The sequence below is a fragment of the Chiloscyllium plagiosum genome, chromosome 5 (assembly GCF_004010195.1).
Source record: "Chiloscyllium plagiosum isolate BGI_BamShark_2017 chromosome 5, ASM401019v2, whole genome shotgun sequence".
In the NCBI taxonomy this organism is placed as follows: domain Eukaryota; kingdom Metazoa; phylum Chordata; class Chondrichthyes; order Orectolobiformes; family Hemiscylliidae; genus Chiloscyllium; species Chiloscyllium plagiosum.
In genome coordinates, this window is record NC_057714.1 from 88,324,631 (window position 1) to 88,346,136 (window position 21,506).

Below are 21,506 nucleotides of genomic sequence, written 5' to 3' on the forward strand. Positions count from 1 at the left end.
GAATCTGTAACATTTTCCACCCAACTTTACTTTGCTTCCCTGAAGTAGTTGGGCTATTGCCAACAAAACATGAATAATGATAAATATTTGAAATGAGGGATCATTTGAGAATAAAATCGAATGGACCAGGAAACTGGTGGCTAACTAGCATCTGTGGAATCACACTTCAGAAAGGAGCTGAATCATTCATAAGACAAGTGGGGAGGAAACCAAGTAAATTATTTTTTTTTTTGGCTTTAACTAAAGTTTTTTTGTTTAAGTATTTAGTCTATTTTGAAATATATGGAGCAGATTCTGTAATCTTTCAGCTATCTTGCAATTTGGAGAACTCTCATGGAAGTGACGAACCATGTCAGATTGAGGGACAATTTGATTCTACTATCCCCAAGGATCAGTCCTTAGCCATTCCTATTTTTCAGTTACTTTCTCAGACTTCTTATTTGACATCTGGTACTGGATGAGCAAAATTTCCTCTTTTGAATATTGCTAAGATTGAAGCCATTGTTTTGAATCCTTGCTTCAAACTCCCATCCCTGGCTACAGATTCCATCCTTGTCTCGAGCAATAGTATGAGATTAAGCCAGTCTGTTCACACCCATGGTGCTACATTTGACCCTGAGATAATGTTCTCACCTCTCTAAGACTGCCTGTTTCCACCTCTAGACAATCATTTGACTTCATCTCTACTTCACCTCATCTGCACAAGCCATTGTGCTTTTGTTACATCTGGACTCATAACTGTTATATCACACTCCAGGTTGGATTCCCATGTTCTACCCTGAAGCTGAGGTAATCTAAAACTCAGCTGCTGATGTCTTAACTTGTAACAAGTCCTAGTCCTGAATTACTTCTTTGCTTACTGACCTATATTGGTCAAGCAACATTTTGATTTTAAAGTTCTCTTTTTAAAATTCCTTTGTGGCCTTGCCTCTCCATATCCCTGTAATCACTTGACATCATCTCAAGTCACCTGAAATATCTGTACCCCTTTAATTCTGCGCTCTTATGCATTTCCTATTCTAATAGCTCTGCCTGTAGTGGCCGTGTCTTTAATTGTCTAGGTCCTTAAGTCTCAAATCCTTTCCCTAGAATTATCCTCACTCCTGTAAAGCATTATCTGTGTCGTGTTTTGTTCTATAATCTTAATGTGCAGACTTTTGAATGTTTCGTTATATTTCAGGCATGATACAAATGCAAGAGGTTTTCATATTCCTTGTGTAACTTTTGACTGTATGTGCATCCCTGTAGATAGTAATTTATGCAATTCCCAAGTTTTAAAAATTTTGGGTTGTCTACCAAATGTAGATTTAAATCATGTTTAAGGCCACATGTCTCATGAAATTGGATCTGATGGCTTCAGGTAACAGAAAAAAGGATGTGTAGATCGTTACAGGAGTACTACCTGGCAAAGTGTAAGCTTAATGCTTATTCCTGCAACTTTGTTCTGTACCAGTAGTTATATCTGCATTACCCTTGATAGGCAAGGAATAAGTGTGCTATTATTCCATCTAAAGGGGAAAGTTCCGAAGACAGAAGAAATAGCATAGGTAACTCAACTGCTTTTTCTCGAATAGGTTTTGCTTTTAGCGGAATTGATTAAAATGCAGCTTTTATAATCCCTCCTAAATAACAAGATCTGTCCTTTAATGATAGCATGTACTGTTTGGTCAAAATTCTGTGCAAGACTGCCAGTTGAGTCGTGTCTCCATGCTGAGGAAGGTGCTGTTTGCCACGAAGGATGTCATCTTTATAGTATTAAATGAAAGGTGATAGATATGAGGGCTCTTAACTACTGGTAAAACATTAACTTAAAAGTGTGTTGCAGTGTAGCATTTTGTAAGTAGCTATTTGTTTATTGCAGTCTGCCAATTAATTGAAACATTTTCATGCCATTCTTCCATAATAGGCACTCTCTGTTTCTTCCTATAACAGTGGTTGAGTAATTCTTGTTACCTGGCATGGATATGGTTCATACACCAACGAAAAAGCGTTACTTTTAATGACTCATGTGGAAACTTTGTGGGAGGCACAAAAGGTACTTGCGTGCCATTTCACTTGCATTTCAGTTTTGTTGGCACAGAAAATATTACCACCGCTCTGTCTTCAGAAATTCCAAGTACTTATATTTTTGGCAGTTCGAGAAATGACTGTTAACTATAACTTTGCAAAGTGTATGGAACAAAAAAAATATATTTAGAAGTCATAATCTATTATGAAATGTTACCATGGATTTGAAGGTAGCTTGCATTTTGATTCATGTTCCAGTATAATGGAAAGTCTCTGCACCTTCTATCTTTTTTATTTTCAATTAACTTTAATGCAGTTGAATCAATGCTGAGATAGTTGTAACATTGGACTTGTGATTTCAAAGACTAGAATTCAAAATTTGGAGAATGTGAATTCAACCCCATCATAGTGGTTTCAGAAAACTTGAATTTAAAAATTGTGGAACTAAAAGCTGTGCATCAATAAGATTGTCAGTGAAACTGTCTAATTACTCTAATCTAGATTGTCCTCCAAACTGTATGTGACTGCAAACCACTTATGTATCAAGCTAAACGGGACAGACTGCAGGAATTCAATAAGGTCCCAACTTGCCACTAAGTGCATCAAATGCAATAAAATCCTGAAAATGGATTTTTAAAATAACTTATTAATAAGGATAAATAAGAGTTCAGTTTAAAAAGTAGGATGCTTATGTATAGCAAGTTAAAAATCACACAACACCAGGTTATAGTCCAACAGGTTTAATTGGAAGCACACTAGCTTTTGGAGCGCCGCTCCTTCATCAGGTGATATCTATGATGTTGGACTATAACCTGGTGTTGTGAGATTTTTAACTTTGTACACCCCAGTCAAACACTGGCATCTCCAAATCATACATATATAGCAAGTCTTACTAAATGTTTTCTTCCGATTGAAGTCAAGTGCTACCTTTTCAGGCTTTCACCTTAAAAACATAAAAGAAAGGAAGCAGCTGCAGTGAAATGGTTTCACATGGGCCTGCCTCATAGGAAGCGGGTTTCCAGGTTATGTCACTGTCATCGTAATCTAATGTTATGAAGATCACAAGACTGCTACATATCTCTGCACACTTTTACGTCAGCTGCTGTGCTTGAAATGTTTTGCGGCTGTATTTATTTCAAGTGCCTTGCAACAGAAGTGTTTTAACATCTAGAAAAGCTTAAAGATTAGGAAAATTCAATCTAGTTCACTGATTTTTTTTTTGTCACTAGTATTTCTGTAAAATAAATAGTTTACATAAACTAAATCAGTTTTCAAGCACTTTACATGTAAACTGATTGCAAATTGGATGAGCAATGGATAATACAATACGATTTTGCAAAGCTGTTCTTATTCCTAATTCCAGAATAACGTGTAATTTTTCCATACTTCATTTAATTATAGCAGTGTGGGATTTTAATTTCTAAACCCTGTTGCCATGTTATGTTAGTGCTTCACTGTGGTACCAGAACTGAAGTCACTATGGCTTGATGACTACTACTAAGAATGTTCTGTTCTGTTGAAACCTACTGCAGCAGAGTACAGATATAAGCAACAAAGTGGAGTAGACACGAGTTTTGAAGGCAATACCCAGGAAGCTGGTTTTGTCATTGCATGTTCATCAGAACAGAGAAAGATGCGCTTCTTCAATTAATTGAGCTGTATTCATCACCATTTGTTTTGGGGTTTGACACCAATCACTTTGTGTTTTAGGAAGGAAAGAAAATGCAGACAACCTGGGGCCTGAAGCTCAGACACGCAGTGATGGTTGCACAGGTACAGACTAAATCTTTTATACAATTGTTTAAAAGATATATTAATGACTTGGAGAAAGGAAATTAATGTACTGTGGCCAAATTTGCAGACGACAACAGTGGAAAGTCAGGCTTATGGGAGGGATGCAAACAATTTAGAGTTACTGATCAGTTAGACGAATAGGCAAAAGTTGACAAATGGAATATAATATGGGAAAATATTAACTTTATTTTGGAAAACAAAAGAACAGTATTTAACTGGAAAAAGAGTACAGAAAACTGCAATGCAAAGGCTGCACTTGTGCAAAAATACCAGAAATCTAGCACACAGGTGCAGCAGGTAATCAGGATGTCTAATGGAATGTTGGACCTTCGCCAAACTGAGCATGGTGAGCTGAACATCACCTCCTTCCCCTCTCTTTGCGTGCACATCCCCTGAAAAAACCCACCTTAAGCAAAAGAGAGCCTTTTGCCTTAGGGCTCCAATGCCACTGTTTCTCTAAATGCTGATTGTCTTTGGCCTCCAGTCTGACCAGTCTTGGCAAATCCTATCCTGTTCCCGACCCTTCCCAGTATGCAATCTGCTGCTGAGATTAAAAGGGTTGGGTGGATGACTGATTTTTGATATTCAGGTTGTTGATTCCAGCGAAACTGTTAAGTTGGATCCAACAGCTAAGTGAGGAGGCAGTTCTGACGAAGAGTCACTGGACTTGAATGTTAACTCCACTTTCTTCCCACACATGCAATTTCTGTTTTTGTTTAATTTTCACCATCTGCAGTTTTTTTTCGTTTTATGATAGTTTTGAATGCTGAGGGCTGGTGCTCAATGGCCAGATGGCCGCCTCCTGCTTCAACTTTGTTTCCAACTGGACATGGAAGTAGCCCCTTTCTATCAGAGTCACATCTTTGAGGATGCACTTCTTCAAGCTTGCTATTTTAAAAAAAAATCAGTGCAGCACCTGCTGATCAAGAGGGTTACCACAACCCTTTAACTTTCTTACCTCCTGGTTCCCTCCACTCTGCTTCCGAGGACATCTCTCAGTTTGCAATACACTACATTATTAAGCAGTCATTCACTAGAATCTTGTTTACCAGGACTAATCATCACCTTCCCATCAACTCCAATTGGTGACATGAAAGAACTTTGAGATATACATTGTGTAGAGTTTCCTTCATGTCATGGAAGTAATTGATTGGACATATTACTGTCAGAGCACCAAAATACTAGCCAGCAACATTCGCAAATTAAGTTAATATGGACCTATTGTGTAATGTGGATTGCATGATTTTTGCGTGGTACTCTGGTAGCTGATGGGTTCTTAGCTGATAATATTGAGCCATCCCACCCTTCCACACACCTGACAGAATCATTTCCAAGTGTTGAGGAACCTATAATTGCACACACAACTCATGAGGACCCGCTGCAACTCAGTGAATGTATACTTCAGACCATGGAACCAGAAGGATAATTATTAAGCACTTATTTGCAGAACAGAAGCAAAACTTCAGCTATCTAGATCAGTCTTAGTGCTCTTGATGATAAATGTCCACAGTAGATCTTCAGTGTCATATTAGTTGGCTGCATCTGTACAAATACCATATAGAGAAACCTGTATTTGAAAGAGATGCTGCATCAGCAGTCTTCATTGGATGTGGAAGACTGGTGGATATCATGCACTCAGAGATGTGAACGACGAGTTCATCGCTAAGCAATTCTGGTGATTCTTACATTCCACTCTAGTAGATCTAATGTTCTTCAAATACATTCTTCACCATTCCCTTCATCCTGAATGTTTTCAATGTTTGTTTGTTCAGATAAGTTGTATCATAATAACAGGCTGGCAGTGTAGACACAGCTACTATAAAAATGCAAAACACTTCAATATGTAAGAGATAAAAAAGATTTATTTCCCAAAAGTCAGAATGGTCATGGAAAATTGGACATCAGCAGGCACCATTTATGAGAGTATAGTTTGAAGTTGTGAAGTTTGCTGCACGATTTTAGTTGAATGTGTAGACATGTGAGACAAAGGCATCCTCCTTGGAAGTACTCTTACATTATCTATCTTCATTAATCATGACTCTGCCAGAATGAGGGAGATACTACAAACTTATCCACTTGTCCTGGTTCTCTGCCTGCAGAAGGAATTTATTCACTAGATCAGTGGAGATGTGTGAGGCTTATATAACTTTATGTATTTGATGCTGAAGGTTGTAAAAGAACTAAAATGAGGAGGTGATGAATTTAAAGACACATTTCTCATGTAGTAAAGAAATGACTGGAGTTGTTGGAGATTTTGATGGTGGTAATATGTATGGCGAGTTTGTTAGTAAGTTGTGCATAAAAGAAGTTTAAGAAGAGATGGTGTCAGCAAGGACAATTAGAGTGCCCTTGTTGTTCGTGGAAGGATATGGTTAAACAAAGGAGTGAATGAGATTAGCGTGGAATGCGTTGAAGTTATCCGGTCAGGTAGAGGATGATAGAGCCTTGCTACATTTGAGAGCTTATTAAAGTTCTTCTTGATCTAAAGCAAGATCCTGAATATGTCAGCTACCTTTTATTTAAATCTGCTGGATGATGGCCCTGAGGATTTTCATGCAGACCATAGAAAAAAAGAAGTGTTTCCGTTTCCTTTGAGGCATTAGAAATCCTAGCAGGAATCTTTTGGATCTGTTTCCTAATGATCTTCCAACAGAATAACATGGAAATGTGGCCTTAATTTCAGCGTGACATTGTCACCTTAAAGAAGCTTTTAAAGATGGTCCAGAGAAAATGAGTACATTGTCCATTTTTGTATTGTGATCAGGAGTGCAGCATTCAATCATATTAAAATGATGCTCTGGAATTAAAATTGCGGTGGCTTCACACTAGCAATATTGTAGCTTACTACTTATTCTGCAATTCCATACCTAACATTACCTAACATTATTAATGTTGCTTATTCAGCAACTTTCTGCATCTTAAATATTTGAATTTATTCTCTCTTTAGTGGGCAGTCAGTTGACCTTTGAGAACAGTTGGATGCCATTGAATATCTAATCTGTAATCTTGCCACACTGTTTCAGAATTAGCAGAATAAATTAAGTTTGATTAAAACACAATTTCTAAGCATTCCATAAGAGGGAGGAAAGAAAGTAACTGAATTTGAATAGGAGAGCTTTTGTTGCTCTTATAGTTGTGTTGAGGACCTTGTTGCCCATTTTCTGTCTCCTGTAGGAACATTTCCTATCACCTTCACGTCTCTGAGCCCAAGTTAGGAAGTGAATGGGCAAACCTGTATGATTATTTATTCACACTGTTTATGTCATAAATTAGTGTTTTTAGTTATCCTTGGATTTGATTTCTAGTTCAACACTGCAAAATATACTAATGTTTTCATTTTGTCTTTTGGGTGCTGAGCAAGTGTTATAATTAGTTTCACTTTTTGTGTTTATTCAATAGTTGTCTTGCACAAAAAGCATTTTCCACTGGCCAAGCATTAACGTTTCAATGGCGAATAATTCTACTGTAACTGTCTGGAGCTACCTTTCACTACCTCCGCCCCAGTTTCAGGTTTAAATAAAGCGTCATTTGCTGGTCTCAAAATTAATAAAGTAAGTCCTGGTTTAATAGGTCAGGGATGATTTAATTAACCCTGATATCAGTTTGAAATAAGCAGTAAACTGCAACATTCATTAAGCTGACTGCTTCAATAATTGCACATTCTCACTGTATCCTGTGGCTTATTTTTTTTTCTGAAATGAACTTTGTCAGACACACAACATTTGAATATAGCTCAATTCCAAATCCTTACTGTGAAGAACATGAATCTAAAACTCCAAAATTAATTAGTCAATTTCTGGCAAAAATAGCGTTGCAGGAATACTGTTTAAGATTTGACCACAGCCCATACTGTCCCTGTCACTGATTTGCAAAATTTGATATGCATTGTATTGCTTCCATATATATGGCAGTCGTTCTTTTGAACAGAAATAATATGCATTTAAATAGTCAACAAGGTTTTAAAAAAAAATTGAGACATCCAGAACTACCCAATTCATTTATGTGGTTCCATGAGCTCTTCAGTACACAACAGAACATATTCTGTTGAGACCCAAATTTATAATTAAGTCATGAGATGACATCTTCAGCATTGCAACATTCCGTGTTCCACTGAAATATCATAGAAGTAATATGATTAAAATCGTGACTGTAGTTTGAAGTTAGAATCTCTTCAAAGCAAGAACACTCAACGAAATGTTTTGACATTTACTGTTTAAAACCAAACTTCTGGTAATTTAAAAAAAAAATAACAATTGATGGTATACAAATAGGCTATTTTACCAATTGTGTCTGCTAAATGTAGACTGTAAATATGCTTTTGAAGCATATACATGGGTTCAGTAATGTTTAGGTTTTATTTGTTTTGGGAATGTGCTTTTCAATAACAGTGAATATATTTTGATATTTCATGAAGAAGGCTGTGATTCCGATGGAGAGAACTGCTTTCACAATTCAACTGCAGGAGATGAACAGAACAATGAACATGATCCAAACGTTCAAGAATACCTTCAGCAAGGAGACACTGCTGTCATTTTCCCTGAAGCACCAGAAGAGCAGCATAGACGAGGTACACCTGAAGCTTGTGGACAAGAAGAAAATGGTAACTTCATTTAAAAAAAAATGCATTTAAAGGATTGATTCTAAAACATGAGGTTATTTCGAATACTTTCTAAAGGCAAGATTTATTGTTTATTTTTAACTGCATGTTAAGACGATGCACTCCAGTGAAATCAAATATTCAGATCTTGTACTGAATGAATACTGTTGTGACTTCAAACAGCAACAACCATTTTCCTTTGTGAATGGTATGACTCTTAACCTTTGGAAAGTGTTCCCTTAATTCCCATTGAATATCTTTTTTTTTTAGGGCTTTTTGAAGTCACATGAGGTAAAATGCTGTATTGATGTCAAATGCAATTGCTCTCACTTTGTCTGGTGTTCAGCACTTTACTCCAGCTTTGACTTGGGGTTGTCAGTGTGGGTAATGACGGTGGAGGAAGGTGTTCCTGCTTTGAATTTGAGTTTGACAATGTTAAGTCCTCAGGGCTGTGTGGTATTGTTCCTCCAGCTTAACTGGAGTACTGCAGCAGGCCTGAGACCACCCCAGCTCCTGTTCTGTGTGGGTTGCTCCCAGCACAGTCAACCCATTTTCAACTATTCTTAGCTTCTGTTAGTAGCCATAGAACCATATAAACGATAGACTACAGAAGGGGACCATTGAGTCCATCTTCATCATGGTGACCCAGATGCCCTTTCAAAACCCGTCTTGCTGCACATGGCCCATAGCCCTGCAGTTTACAGCATTTAAGGTGCTCATCCAAGTAAGTTTTAAGAGTTTAGAGTCTAAGTTCCATCACAACTCAGACAACGAATTCCAGACATCCATTATCCTTTTCCTCACATCCCTTCTAATCCTTCTTCAACTGAGCCACACGACAACTCAGTGGTTAGCACTGCTGCCTCACAGCGGCAGGGACCCAGGTTCGAATCCAGTTTCGGGCGACTGTCTGTGTGGAGTTTGCACGTTCTCCCTGTGTCTGCGTGGGTTTCCTCCGGGTGCGTGGGTTTCCTCCCAAAGTCCAAAGCTGTGCAGGTTAGGTGAATTGGCCATGTAGGTTATTAGTGGTAAATATAGGGTGGGGGAATGGGCCTGGGTGATTATTCTTCAGAGGGTAAGTGTGGGACTTGTTGGGCCGAAGGGCCTATTTCCACACTGTAGGGAAACTAATTCTTAGCTTCAATCGATGATCTCTGGTTTTTGAACTCTCTGTCAAAGGAAACCAGTTCCTACTGTCTATCTCTCCCTCACTCAATATTGTATTGCTCAATAATGTCACCCCTCAGCCTTCTCTGTTCCACAGCAAACAACCCTAATCTCTCCAATCTTTCCTCGTAGCTACAATTCTCCAGCTCTGGCAACATTCCAATAAATCCTTTGCACTCTCTCCAGATTCATTAGTTCTTCCTGTAATGTGGTGACCAAAACTGCACACAATATTCCAGTTGTAGCCTTGCAAACGTCTTATAGAGTTTCAGCAGCATATCCCTATTTTGTATTCTCTGCTTCTGCCAATGAAGTAGAATATTCCACATGTCATCTTTAAAACCTTATTTTCCTATATCGCTATCTTTAGAGACCTAAACACTTGCTCGCCAAGCTGTCTCACTTCATCTACTCTTATCAGTATATTCCTGTTTGTTCTGGATTCCCTTTTACTGTTTGATCTTCCTAAATGCATTACCTCAATGTTATCAGTTGAATTCCATCTGCCACTTTCCTGCCCACTCCACCCATCCATCTATATCATTTTGGAGATTAGAGCCAAACTATGCAATACATGGCCAATTTTTGTCGTCTGCAGATATCCCAATGATGTTGGGGGGAGGGGGGGCGCAGATTCGACATCATAGCTGATTAAAAGAAGTCAGGAAATGTATCAAAGAAAAAGAGAGCCTATAAAGTGGGCAAAAGCACTGGGAAATCAAAGATTGGGAAGACTACGAAAACAAATGGAGGATAACAAAGAGAGAAATAAGGAAGGAGAGGATCAAATATGTAGGTAGGCTGGCCAGTAATATTAGAAATAATAGAAGTTTCTTTCAATACATGAGAAACAAATGGGAGGCAAAAGTCTCTCTCTCTCTCTCTCTCTCTCTTTATTTGCTCAGGAATGTGGGCATCAGTGGTAGGGCCAGGATTTATTGACCATCCCTAATGGCCTACAGGGCAGTCAAAAATCAATCACATTGCTGAGACTCTGGGGTCACTTGTAGACCAGCCCAGGTAAGGATGACAGATTTCCTTTGTTAAAGAATCCAGATGGGTTTTTCAGACAATTGTCAATGGTTTCATGGTCATCAATTAGACCCGTTATTGAATTTAAAATCCATCATCTGCCATGGCAGGATTTGAACCCAGGGCCTCTAGATTAGTTCTCTAGTGATAATACCACTAAGCCACAAGCTCACCCTTTTCTCACTGTCCTATTTTTATTTCTCTGTGTGACATGTTATTGATCAGGCCAGGCCACCTCAAAATATTTTAAGCCTTGACCCTAACTACTACTACTTTTGAAGGTAGTTGTGTAGTGGATATTCCAGGTGGTCAAAGCATTTAGCTTTAAGATAAACAGAATTTATTATTGAAACACGATCAAAAGAAAACTGAATTTAGAACAAGTTAACTACTGGAAAACTAAACTGACCTGATATAGCAATTAAACTAATTAACTGTTCCAATCCAGTAACATCCCATAAACACACCCCTTGGCAAAAAGATAAATTCAAACACACTCTTACAATCAGGAAGGAACAACTTCCATAGAGAGATTTCAGAAGGAAGTCAGAGGAATTCTTTACTGAAGCTTGCAAATGCCCTGGACCCTCACATTTTGTGACTGTTACAACTAAACCAAACTAGGGTAAAAAACTTGAACTGGGAGAACTGGCCACTCCCCTTCCATTGTTAAAATAGCCTCTTCTGGGACTTTTCGGCACTCTGCCTTTACTGCCTATCTTGAAAAAAACCAAGGACAAAATAACCTTTTTCTCAACTGACAGCTTCGTCACAGACATTGAGGAGTACTAATTCATCAGGCGACGTAGATGTGATGGGGGTTGGCACATGGCAATCTGGAGGTATGCTTTCCCATGATTAATCTAATGCCATGCGGCTCCATGGGATTTTGAGTTGATGCTAAGAATCCCCAGAGCAATACCCTCCCAACTGTACACAATTGGGCCTTCAACTCTGGTGGCCTGATCTGTCAGTAGGACAAGGCAAACCGAGGACTGGAGATGGTGTCTGGGAAGTAGTCATTTTCACAAAATCATGTTAGGCTATTGCTTAAATAGACTGTGGGACTTCTCTTCCAATTTTGATTATAAGCCCTTCAATGTTAGGAGGATTTTGCAGGGATGGTGGGACTGTATGCGTCAATCATTGTTTTTGGTGCCTTGGTTGATGTTGAGCAGTCTGTTCTGTTTAATTCCTTTGATTAGACTTTGTAGGGTATTTAAGATTCACCCATATTGCTGTGGATTGTGAGATCCTTATAGCCCCGGCCGTGAGAGTTGGAGATTTTCTTTTCTGTAATATTAGTGAACCAGATGGGTTTTACGATAATGGACAATGATCTTGTGATTGCCATTTGACTAGCTTTTAGTTCAAGTTAGTTATTAATTGAATTCAAATTTAACCACATGTTGTGGTAGGAATTCGTATACACGTCCTCAGAGCATTGCCTGAGTCTCTAGGTTATTTATCCAGTGACAATACCATTACACCACCACCACTTTTTCAAAAGCCTTTTCAAAACTTTTATTCTCAATCTTTCTTTAGTCACCACTCCTTCTCATCATTACTACATTTCTCTGCCTCTGTTTATTTCCATCTTTGGAGACAATTTGTTGATACAGATCATGTTCAGTGAGTGTACTACATAGCTTGTAAAAACCAACTGTATTTTTAAAAAATATTACCTTGACATTTATTGTAGTGATATCCTGTCGGTACAATGTAAAAAAAAGTTGTTACATAAAGGGAAAGGTCAGGTCAAGTTAAACTTGCTAATGCTAGATATTCCAACACAGTGAAATTAAAAATTCAATGGCCCTTTAAAATTACCCAATTATTCGTGATCAAATTTTAGGAATAACTGATATTAGATACCAAATATATAGTTTAAAAAGGAATTAACAATTTATTAATACTATAACTTTAGCAGAGCAAAATTAAATAATGTAATCAAATTAATGTCTGTGATTTAAACCCAAACTTTGAACATAGGCCCCCAGTCAGACAGACACAGTTAAGGGGTAAATAAGAGTAGTAACTGGACAGTCCCCTTGAAAATTTTCATACGATGATTGCTAAACCTCCCTGCAGCCGTTGGATAATGAGCTTCATCAAAAGTTGTCCACAATGGCAGAGCCAACATGTTGGGATTGTTAGGGCTCCTGAACCCAAACATTCTAGGCTACATGAATCGCGCTGGTGCACGCTGTCGTCTTCTGTTCAGCAGCTTTTACATCTTTGCGGCCTTCTGCCTAAAAAAAGTCTGAACATGTTTATTCTTTAGGGTTTTTTTTTTGATATTCTCTTTCTTTGGTCAGCATTGGCCCCCTTTAATTGACCTTCCTACCATCCAAGCAGCTGGCACTCCTCGAGTATAGTACATCTCAGGTGCTGGAACATTTGTATCATTTCTAGAAAAATGATCAACGTGCAATTGAGAATAGATGCTCAAAACTGAGCAAAGAAAAATGCTTATCCAAAGTAATATGTTTTATGTTGGGAGATATTAATTTACACAGAGAAAAATGCATTTGGTGCCTCTAAGTAAAGTTCAAAAAGATGGAGCTATTTCTTTTCTACAGATTAATGAGCAGTTCATCCACTGAATTAAAGTATTGGCACATGGTATCTGAAGCCCTTGCATTCAAAGTGCCACATTGCTGTATTCTGATGTTGTGAATGCATCACGTCTTAATTTTCTGATCTGTATAATTTAAGAATACAGTTCTTCTAAATATAGCCTTTTGATAGAAATCCATTTGAGAACCAAAAATCTGAACAGCTCAATCATATCCTTATTTCCTCTATCCCTGTCATTAATAAATTGACAAAAATCAATTTTTCTCAAGATTAGAATGGAACCACAGTAAAGATTACAAAATGTGCAGCAGACCTCAAGACCAATGCTGCAGATGATTAATTAGCAACTAGAAAAAGGGCTTTAAAAGCAGTGTAACAGGAAAAGTAAACTTTGTAAATAACATTTCATATATGTTGAACTCTGAGTACAAGGAAACTGCATAAATATTGTAACTACTTAATAGAATGTAAATGCCATGGTTCAGTATTGCAGAAAAGGTAACAGCTTCATTTTGTGCTCATCAGGACATTAGAACGAGTTACCAAAGTAAAGGAAACCAAATTTTTACTTCCATTTTCAGCTGGGGTATTTAGTGGCTGCCTAGTGCTTGGCCAGCTTCCTTGGCAGCAGGAAGCAGACTGGACCTCCCAGGAGCAGATGGTCTGCCGCTTGCAGTAGTGCATGAGGCGGAAGGCCTTGCATGCACTGTACTTGAAAATGTCATTGATGAATGAATTGATGACACTCGTGGCAGAGGAGGAATTGCTGAATTTTGGGTGGACCTGCTTTAGCACCTTGCAGACGTAGATGCTGTAATTCTCCTTCCAGTGCTTTATCTGGCCCTTGTGCTTCTTGGTTGTTTTTTTTTTTCATGGAACCCTTTTTGGGGCCATGCCTTTGACTGCCGCTTCAGGCATGTTTTGATTTGGAGGAGCCGCATTGGACTGGGTTGTACAAAGTTAAATATCACAGCACGAGGTTATAATCCAACAGATTTATTTGGAAGCACTGGCTTTCAGAGCACTGCTCCTTCAAGTCACCTGATGAAGGAGCAGCGCTCCAAAAGCTAGAGCTTCCAAATAAATCTGTTGGACTATAACCTGGTGTTCTGTGATTTTTACCTTCAGGCATGTTGTAAATGAAGGTGGAGCTTTGTGAAACCAACTTGTTATACTGTATGAGAAGACAAAATACTGATACATAGAAGTGGTGTTGTGGAAAAACCAATCAGAGCTCACTTGCCAATCAATATTCATGCTGTATGAAGTGTTGTTGCCCTTTTATTTGGGGATATTGTGATCCAAGAGTTTGGGAAGGCAAATCTTAGCAGGACTTAATCACTTATTGGTAGGGTTCTAGGGAGTGTTGCTGAACAAAGAGACCTTGGAGTGAGGGTTCATAGCTCCTTGAAAGTGGAGTTGCAGGTAGGTAGGAGAGTGAAGAAGGCGTTTGGTATGCTTTCTTTTGTTGGTCAGAGTATTGAATACAGGAGTTGGGAGGTCATGTTGCGGCTGTACAGGACATTGGTTAGGCCACTGTTGGAATATTGCGTGCAATTCTGGTCTCCTTCCTGTCAGAAAGATGTTGTGAAATTTGAAAGGGTTCAGAAAAGATGTTACCGGGGTTGGAGGATTTGAGCTATAGGGAGAGACTGAATAGATTAGGGTTGTTTTTCTAGCATCGGAGGCTTATGGGTGACCTTTATAGAGGTTTACAAAATCATGAGGGGCATGGATAGGATAAATAGACAAACTCTCTTCCCAGGGGTGGGGCAGTCCAGAACTAGAGGGCATAGGTTTGGGGTGAGAGGGGGAAGATATAAAAGAGACCTAAGGGGCAAGCTTTTCACACAGAGGGTGGTACATGCGTAGAATGAGCTGCCAGAGGAAGTGCTGGAGGCTAGTACAACTGCAACATTTAAAATGCATTTGGATGAGTATATGAATAGGAAGAGTTTGGAGGGATATGGGCCAGGTGCTGGCAGGTGGGACTAGATTGGGTTGGGATATCTGGTCGGCATGGATGGGTTGGACTGAAGGGTCTGTTTCCATGCTGTACATCTCCATGACGCTATGACTACTCCTTGCAAATAACTTGGTCAATGCATGACAAAAGGTTTTAACAGAATGTCTTATTTTTCAATATACTCTCATTCTATATGATCATTCAGGTAAAGCTGTGTTTTCCCTTTTAAAGGTTGCGGCATATTTCCTCCAATGTTCTGAAATTGGTTTCTATTGCAGAGGGAAAAGGCCCTTCACTTAGCTGGATCAAAATAGTACCATGATCATCTTAGTTTTTAACCTTTTAGATGCGACACAAGCTGTAATATATATTTTTGCAGTATCTACAAGCTAAAATGTAGTTAACATTTATTTTAACTAGGAAAGAGGGAAGAAAAGTTTGGTACCATCCATGTTTGTGTGTGATTTATTTGCAAGTATTTGATCAAATCTATGTATTTTATGTTTAATATCTATTATTACCCTGAGAACAGTTGTGTTAATTTGGTTACCTTTAATGCAGTTTCCGTTACTTTGGAACCATAATGTTAGACCAGAGCCTAACATTACAGTAGCCAGTTCTATCTTAGAAATATATTAGAATTGAGGATTTACATGGTATTATTTTATGTTTTTAGGAACACCAGATGCTTTTGCTCAGCTACTTACCTGCCCATATTGTGATAGAGGCTACAAGCGCTTGACTTCTCTTAAAGAGCACATTAAATATCGGCATGAAAAAAATGAAGACAACTTCAGCTGCTCCATTTGCAGCTACACTTTTGCCTACAGGACACAACTGGATCGTCACATGGCTTCACATAAGTCAGGACGAGATCAGGTAATTTGAAAGTGGCAATTAAGTATTCATGTACAAGTCATATTAGCAAGTGTTATTGATTATTTATCTGTACCAAACTTGTTTATTGAACCCTGTTGATTGGTAAGGCATGTTCACTACCATAACTTTGAAATATGGTTTTGTTTCATTTTGCTGTGGGATTTTCTTTTTCCAAAATTCACATTTGCCTCAGCCCACCATCTTCTGGAATTCCATCAATTCTTGTGTTACATCCAGATTTGAATTCATACACTCACCTGTTTGGTTTCCCATCTTTTCACCTTCTATAAATATAAGCTCATCCAAAATTCTGCTCAGATCCTAACTTGCAAAAAATTCTGTTCACTTTTCACCCCAGAGCTCGTTGAAGTACATTGGCTTCTAGGCCTTTACGACCTTCAGTTTAAAATTCTCCTGTATTGTGTTTAACTTCCTCAATAACTCATTTGTGTGAGTTTTCCAGTTCTGGCCTTTGTATGTTGCTGATTTTCTTTGCTCCATGATGGTGCCTGATCTACTGAGCATTTCCAGCATAATGTTTGTTTTAAAATTTATTTTTAAAAATCTCATAACGCTTTGAATTTATTCTATTCTCTTCTGCCCTGTCTAACTCGCCCTGCCTTATTTGGTTATCTCTGTCCTTTGTAGTGTGGAATGTTGACTGACCGATGCATCTGTAGAATGGCTTTTGTTGTTTCTTTTTGTGAGATGAGAACATTGGTGACAAGTGTAGCATGTGTTGCCCATGCCTAAATGCTGTTGAACTGATTAGTTTGCTTTGCCATTTCAAAGGGTGATTAAGAATTGGTCCTATTGCTGTAAGTATGAAGACATGTAGACCAATCCAAATAAGGATGGCAAATTTCTTTGTGAAGTGTATCTGGTTTGAAATGGACCTTGAAGCTGGTGGTGTTCTAGTGTGTCTGCTGACCTTGCCCTTCTGGGTGGTAGAGATTGTGAGTTGGCTGCCAACAGATCCTTTGCTGAGTTGCAGCAGTGCATCTTTGTTTATTTTAATGCTGCCAATGTGTGTTGGTAGTGGACAGAGTGAATGTTGAAGTTTGGTGCCACAGTTATCCTTAAGGCAGACATCGTTGTCCTTTGATAGTATCAGCTTAAGTGTTGCTGGACTGCCGTCATCAAATTGGAATTCAAGTTATTCACTGAATTCCAAGCCTTAACCTGCTCTTGTGGCCACAGTATTTACATGGCTGCTTTTGTTAAAATTCATTTGTTCTCTCACTCGTTCTCTGGCTCTCATCGAGTCCTACAGCACGCTCTAAAGAAAAAACGTCCTAGCTTGTCCAACCTCTTTCTATAGCTGAGACCATGGAGTCCAGGCAACATCCTTGTAAATTTCTTCTGCACTCTTTGCAGTTTCATAATATCCTTCCAAGAACAAGGTGACCAAAACTGAACACAATACTCCAAGTGCGGCCTCACTAATGTCCTGTACAACTGCAACATAACTTCCCAATTTGTATACTTGATGCCCTGACTGGCTAAGGCCAGTGTGCCAGAAGCCGCCTTCACTGCCCTGTCCACCTGTAATTCAGTTTTCAGAGAACTGTGAAACTGTTCCAATACAATCTTTAAGGCCCTACCATTCACCATTAAATTCCTACCTTGATTTGATCTTCCAAAATGCAAGGCTTCACACTTAGATATATTAAACTCCATCTGCCATTTCTTGGTCCACTTCCCCAGTTGATCAAGGTCCTGCTGCAATTTCTGATAACCTTCTTCATTGTCCACTATACCGCCTATTTTTTAGTGTCTTCAGCAAACTTAGTAGTCATGCCTTGTATATTCTTGTCCAAATCATTTGCTGTAGATAACAAACAGTAATGAACCCAGCACAGACCCATGAGGCACTCCACTAGTCACAGGCCTCCAGTCCGACAAGCATCCTTCCACTATTACCCTCTTCTTCCTGCCATCAAGCCAATTGTGTATCCAATTTGCCAGCTTGCCCTAGATTTCATGCAATCTAACCTTCCAGAGCAGCCTACTATGTGGGACCTTATCAAAGGCCTTACTAAAATCCATATAGACCATGTCTACTGCCCTGCCTCATCAACCTTCCTGGTCTGTTCATCAAAGAACTCCTGAGAAATTTGTGAGGCATGATCTCTCTCACACAAAGCCACGCTGACTACTCCTAATCAAACCCTGTCTTTCAACATACATGTATGTCTTATCCCTCAGAATCTTCTCAAGTAACTTACCCACCCTGGATGTTAAGCTTACTGATCTATAGTTCCCAGGCTTTTCTTTGCAGCCCTTCTTGAATAATGGCTCAATATTCGCTACCCTTCAATCTTCCAGGACCTCCCCTGTGGCTAATGATGATGCAAAAAATCAGCCAGGGCCCCTGTAATTTCTTCTCTAGCCTCTTGCAGTGTTATTGGATATATCTGTTCAGGACCAGGAGATTAATCCATCTTCATAATTCTAATATATTAAACACCATCTCTATTGTGATATGGACTGTCCCCAAGATATCACCACTAACTTCCCCAAATTCCCAAATCATCTTGTCTTTCTCCATGGTAAATATGGAGGAGAAGTATTCATTGAGAATCTCACCCATCTCCTGTGTTTCTAATATACATGTCTACTTTGGTCCTTGAGGAGCCCTATTTTCTCTCGCGTTATTCTTTTTCCTTTAATATATTTAAAGTACCTCTTTGGATTCATCCTAATCTTCTCAGCCAAGGCTATCTTGTGCCTCCTTTTCGCTCTCCTGATTTCCTTCAGTAAATTCCTGTATTCCCAGTATACCTCCAGAGATTCCCTTGATCCCAGCTGCCTGTACCTGAGCCATGCCACCTTTTTTCTGGTCAAAGCCTCAATGTGTCTTGCCATCCAGGGTTCCCTATTCCTGCCAACTTTGCCCTTCACATATACATCTTGAAGTCTCGCTACCTTACTTTTAAAGGCCTCCCACTTGCCAGAGGTCCCTGTGCCTGCAAACACACTCTTCCAATCAACCCCTGCAAGCTCCTGTCAACATTCTCCTTGGTCCAATTTAGAACCTGAACCAGTTTTGTCCCTCTCCATAATTATTTTTAAATTAATAGAATTACAGTCACTGATCCCAAAGTGCTCCTCCACTATCTCCTCCGTCACCTGCCCTGCCCTATTTCCCAAGAGTAGGTTGAGTTTTGCCCCTTCCTGAGTAGGACCCTCTATATACTGCTTGATGAAACTTTTCTGAGCGCATTTATCAAATTCCACCCCATCTTAGCCCTTAATACTCTGGTAGTTCCAGTCTATTTTAGGAAAATTAAAATGCCCAACTATGACAACCCTCTTGCTCCTGCAAGTCTCCCCAGTCTCCTTGCATATTTGTTCCTCTAATTCCTGTTGACTCTTTAGAGGCCTATAATACAACCCCAATAATGTCACCATGCTCTTCTTATTTCTTAACTCCACCCACAAAGCCTCACTGGATAATCCTTCAGTTATTTCAAGTCTGATTACTGCTGTGACACTCTATTTTAATCAAAAATGCAACTCCTCCTTCCACCACCTCCGTCCAGCCTAAAGCACCCATACCCTGGCACATTAAGCATCCAGTACTGTCCCTCCCTTAGCCATGTTTCTGTAATGGCTATAATATCCCAGTCCCACATACCTATCCTGCATTCATTAGCCCTCTTGCATTAAAATAGATGTAATTTAATCCATCGGGCATTTCTTGCTCCCTGTCATGTTCCAGCCTATTTCTGATTTCTGTATCTCCCTTGAGCCTCGCATTTGTCTCCCTTCTGTTGAAGATTCCAACGCCCTGCCAATCTAGTTTAAACCCTCCCTTGTAGTACTGGGGGCCAAGATATTGATACCCCTCCAGTTCAGGTGCAGCCCGTACCTCTTGAACAGGTCACCTCTGCCCCAGAAATGATCCCAGTGATCTGAAAATCTGAATCCCTCCCCCCATATCAATTCTTCAGCCACCCATTCATCTGCCATAACCTCTTGTTCTTACCCTCACTAGCAAGTGGCACTAGAAGTAATATGGAGATTATCACCAATGACTTCTTTTTCTAGCTCTCCATAATCACTCTGCAGGACCTCATCCCTATTTCTACCTATGTCATTTGCCCACATGCACAATGACTTCTGGTTGCTCCCCCTCCCCCTTGAGAATGTTCTGCAGCCACTCTGAGACATCCTGGACCCAGGCACCAGGGAGGCAACACACCATCCTGAATTCCTGTTTGCTGCCACAGAATCTTCTATCTGTTCCCCTAACTATGGAGTCTCTGATCATTTAAGGTCCTGTTTATTGTTACTCTTTCCTGTTGTGCCTCAGCCAGTCGTAGTGCCACCAACCTGGCTACTGCTCTGTACCCCTGAATGGTCATCATCCCCAACAGTATCCAAAACAGTATACTTGTTTTTGAGGGGAATGGCCATAGGGGATTTTCTGCCTACTCCCTTTGCCATTTCCTGGTGGTCACCCAGCTACACTCTGCCTGCACCTTAGGTGTGACCACCTCACTAAAAGTCTTACTTATGAAGCACTCAGCATCTCTGATGATCCTGAGTGCCTCCAGCTTCAGCTCCCAAACATGGGCTCCCAGGAGCTGCAGCTGGGTTCACTTCCACAGGTGTAATCATCAGGGATGATGAAAGTCTCCCTTAGCTCCCACATGCCCCAGGAGGAACATGTGACTGCCCTAACTGCTGTAAAACTAGAAAGGAAAATTAAAAGGTCCTTAACTGAGCTTACCTTCTTGCTGAGCCACTGCTCTCCGAAGCCCCTCAAGCCAGAGCCTTACTAGTTCAAATTATGCAAAAGCACATCTGTTTACCCCTGCACTTCTATTTTTGTTCAAGAATGAGGAGGGAAACACTTCAGTGATGTAGTGTTTGAGCCTTAAGCAATCCTTGACACCAGGCCCATGACAACATGCTCTCCGTTTTTAGCTCTCTTGCTCGCTGTCTCTCTTTCGTGCTATCCTCCTCTCTCACCCTTTCCTTCCTTTCCTTTCCTTTCCTTCCTTCCTTCCTTCCTTCCTTCCTTCCTTCCTTCCTTCCTTCCTTCCTTCCTTCCTTCCTTCCTTCCTTCCTTCCTTCCTTCCTTCCTTCCTTCCTTCCTTCCTTCCTTCCTTCCTTCCTTCCTTCCTTCCTTCCTTCCTTCCTTCCTTCCTTCCTTCCTTCCTTCCTTCCTTCCTTCCTTCCTTCCTTCCTTCCTTCCTTCCTTCCTTCCTTCCTTCCTTCCTTCCTTCCTTCCTTCCTTCCTTCCTTCCTTCCTTCCTTCCTTCCTTCCTTCCTTCCTTCCTTCCTTCCTTCCTTCCTTCCTTCCTTCCTTCCTTCCTTCCTTCCTTCCTTCCTTCCTTCCTTCCTTCCTTCCTTCCTTCCTTCCTTCCTTCCTTCCTTCCTTCCTTCCTTCCTTCCTTCCTTCCTTCCTTCCTTCCTTCCTTCCTTCCTTCCTTCCTTCCTTCCTTCCTTCCTTCCTTCCTTCCTTCCTTCCTT

The 21,506-nt window shown here is 39.8% G+C and overlaps 1 protein-coding gene across 1 annotated transcript in view; it reads left to right on the top strand.

Moving 5' to 3' along the window:
• zeb1b (zinc finger E-box binding homeobox 1b) overlaps positions 1-21,506 on the top strand; it is a gene marked incomplete at its 5' end in the record, with an annotated part of 84,153 nt that overhangs the window by 19,810 nt on the left and 42,837 nt on the right. Inside the window, 3 exons of the mRNA XM_043691046.1 lie at positions 3,718-3,780; positions 8,216-8,401; positions 15,820-16,022. Coding sequence (XP_043546981.1) covers positions 3,718-3,780; positions 8,216-8,401; positions 15,820-16,022 — 452 coding nt within the window. The remainder of the gene's footprint in view (positions 1-3,717; positions 3,781-8,215; positions 8,402-15,819; positions 16,023-21,506) is intronic.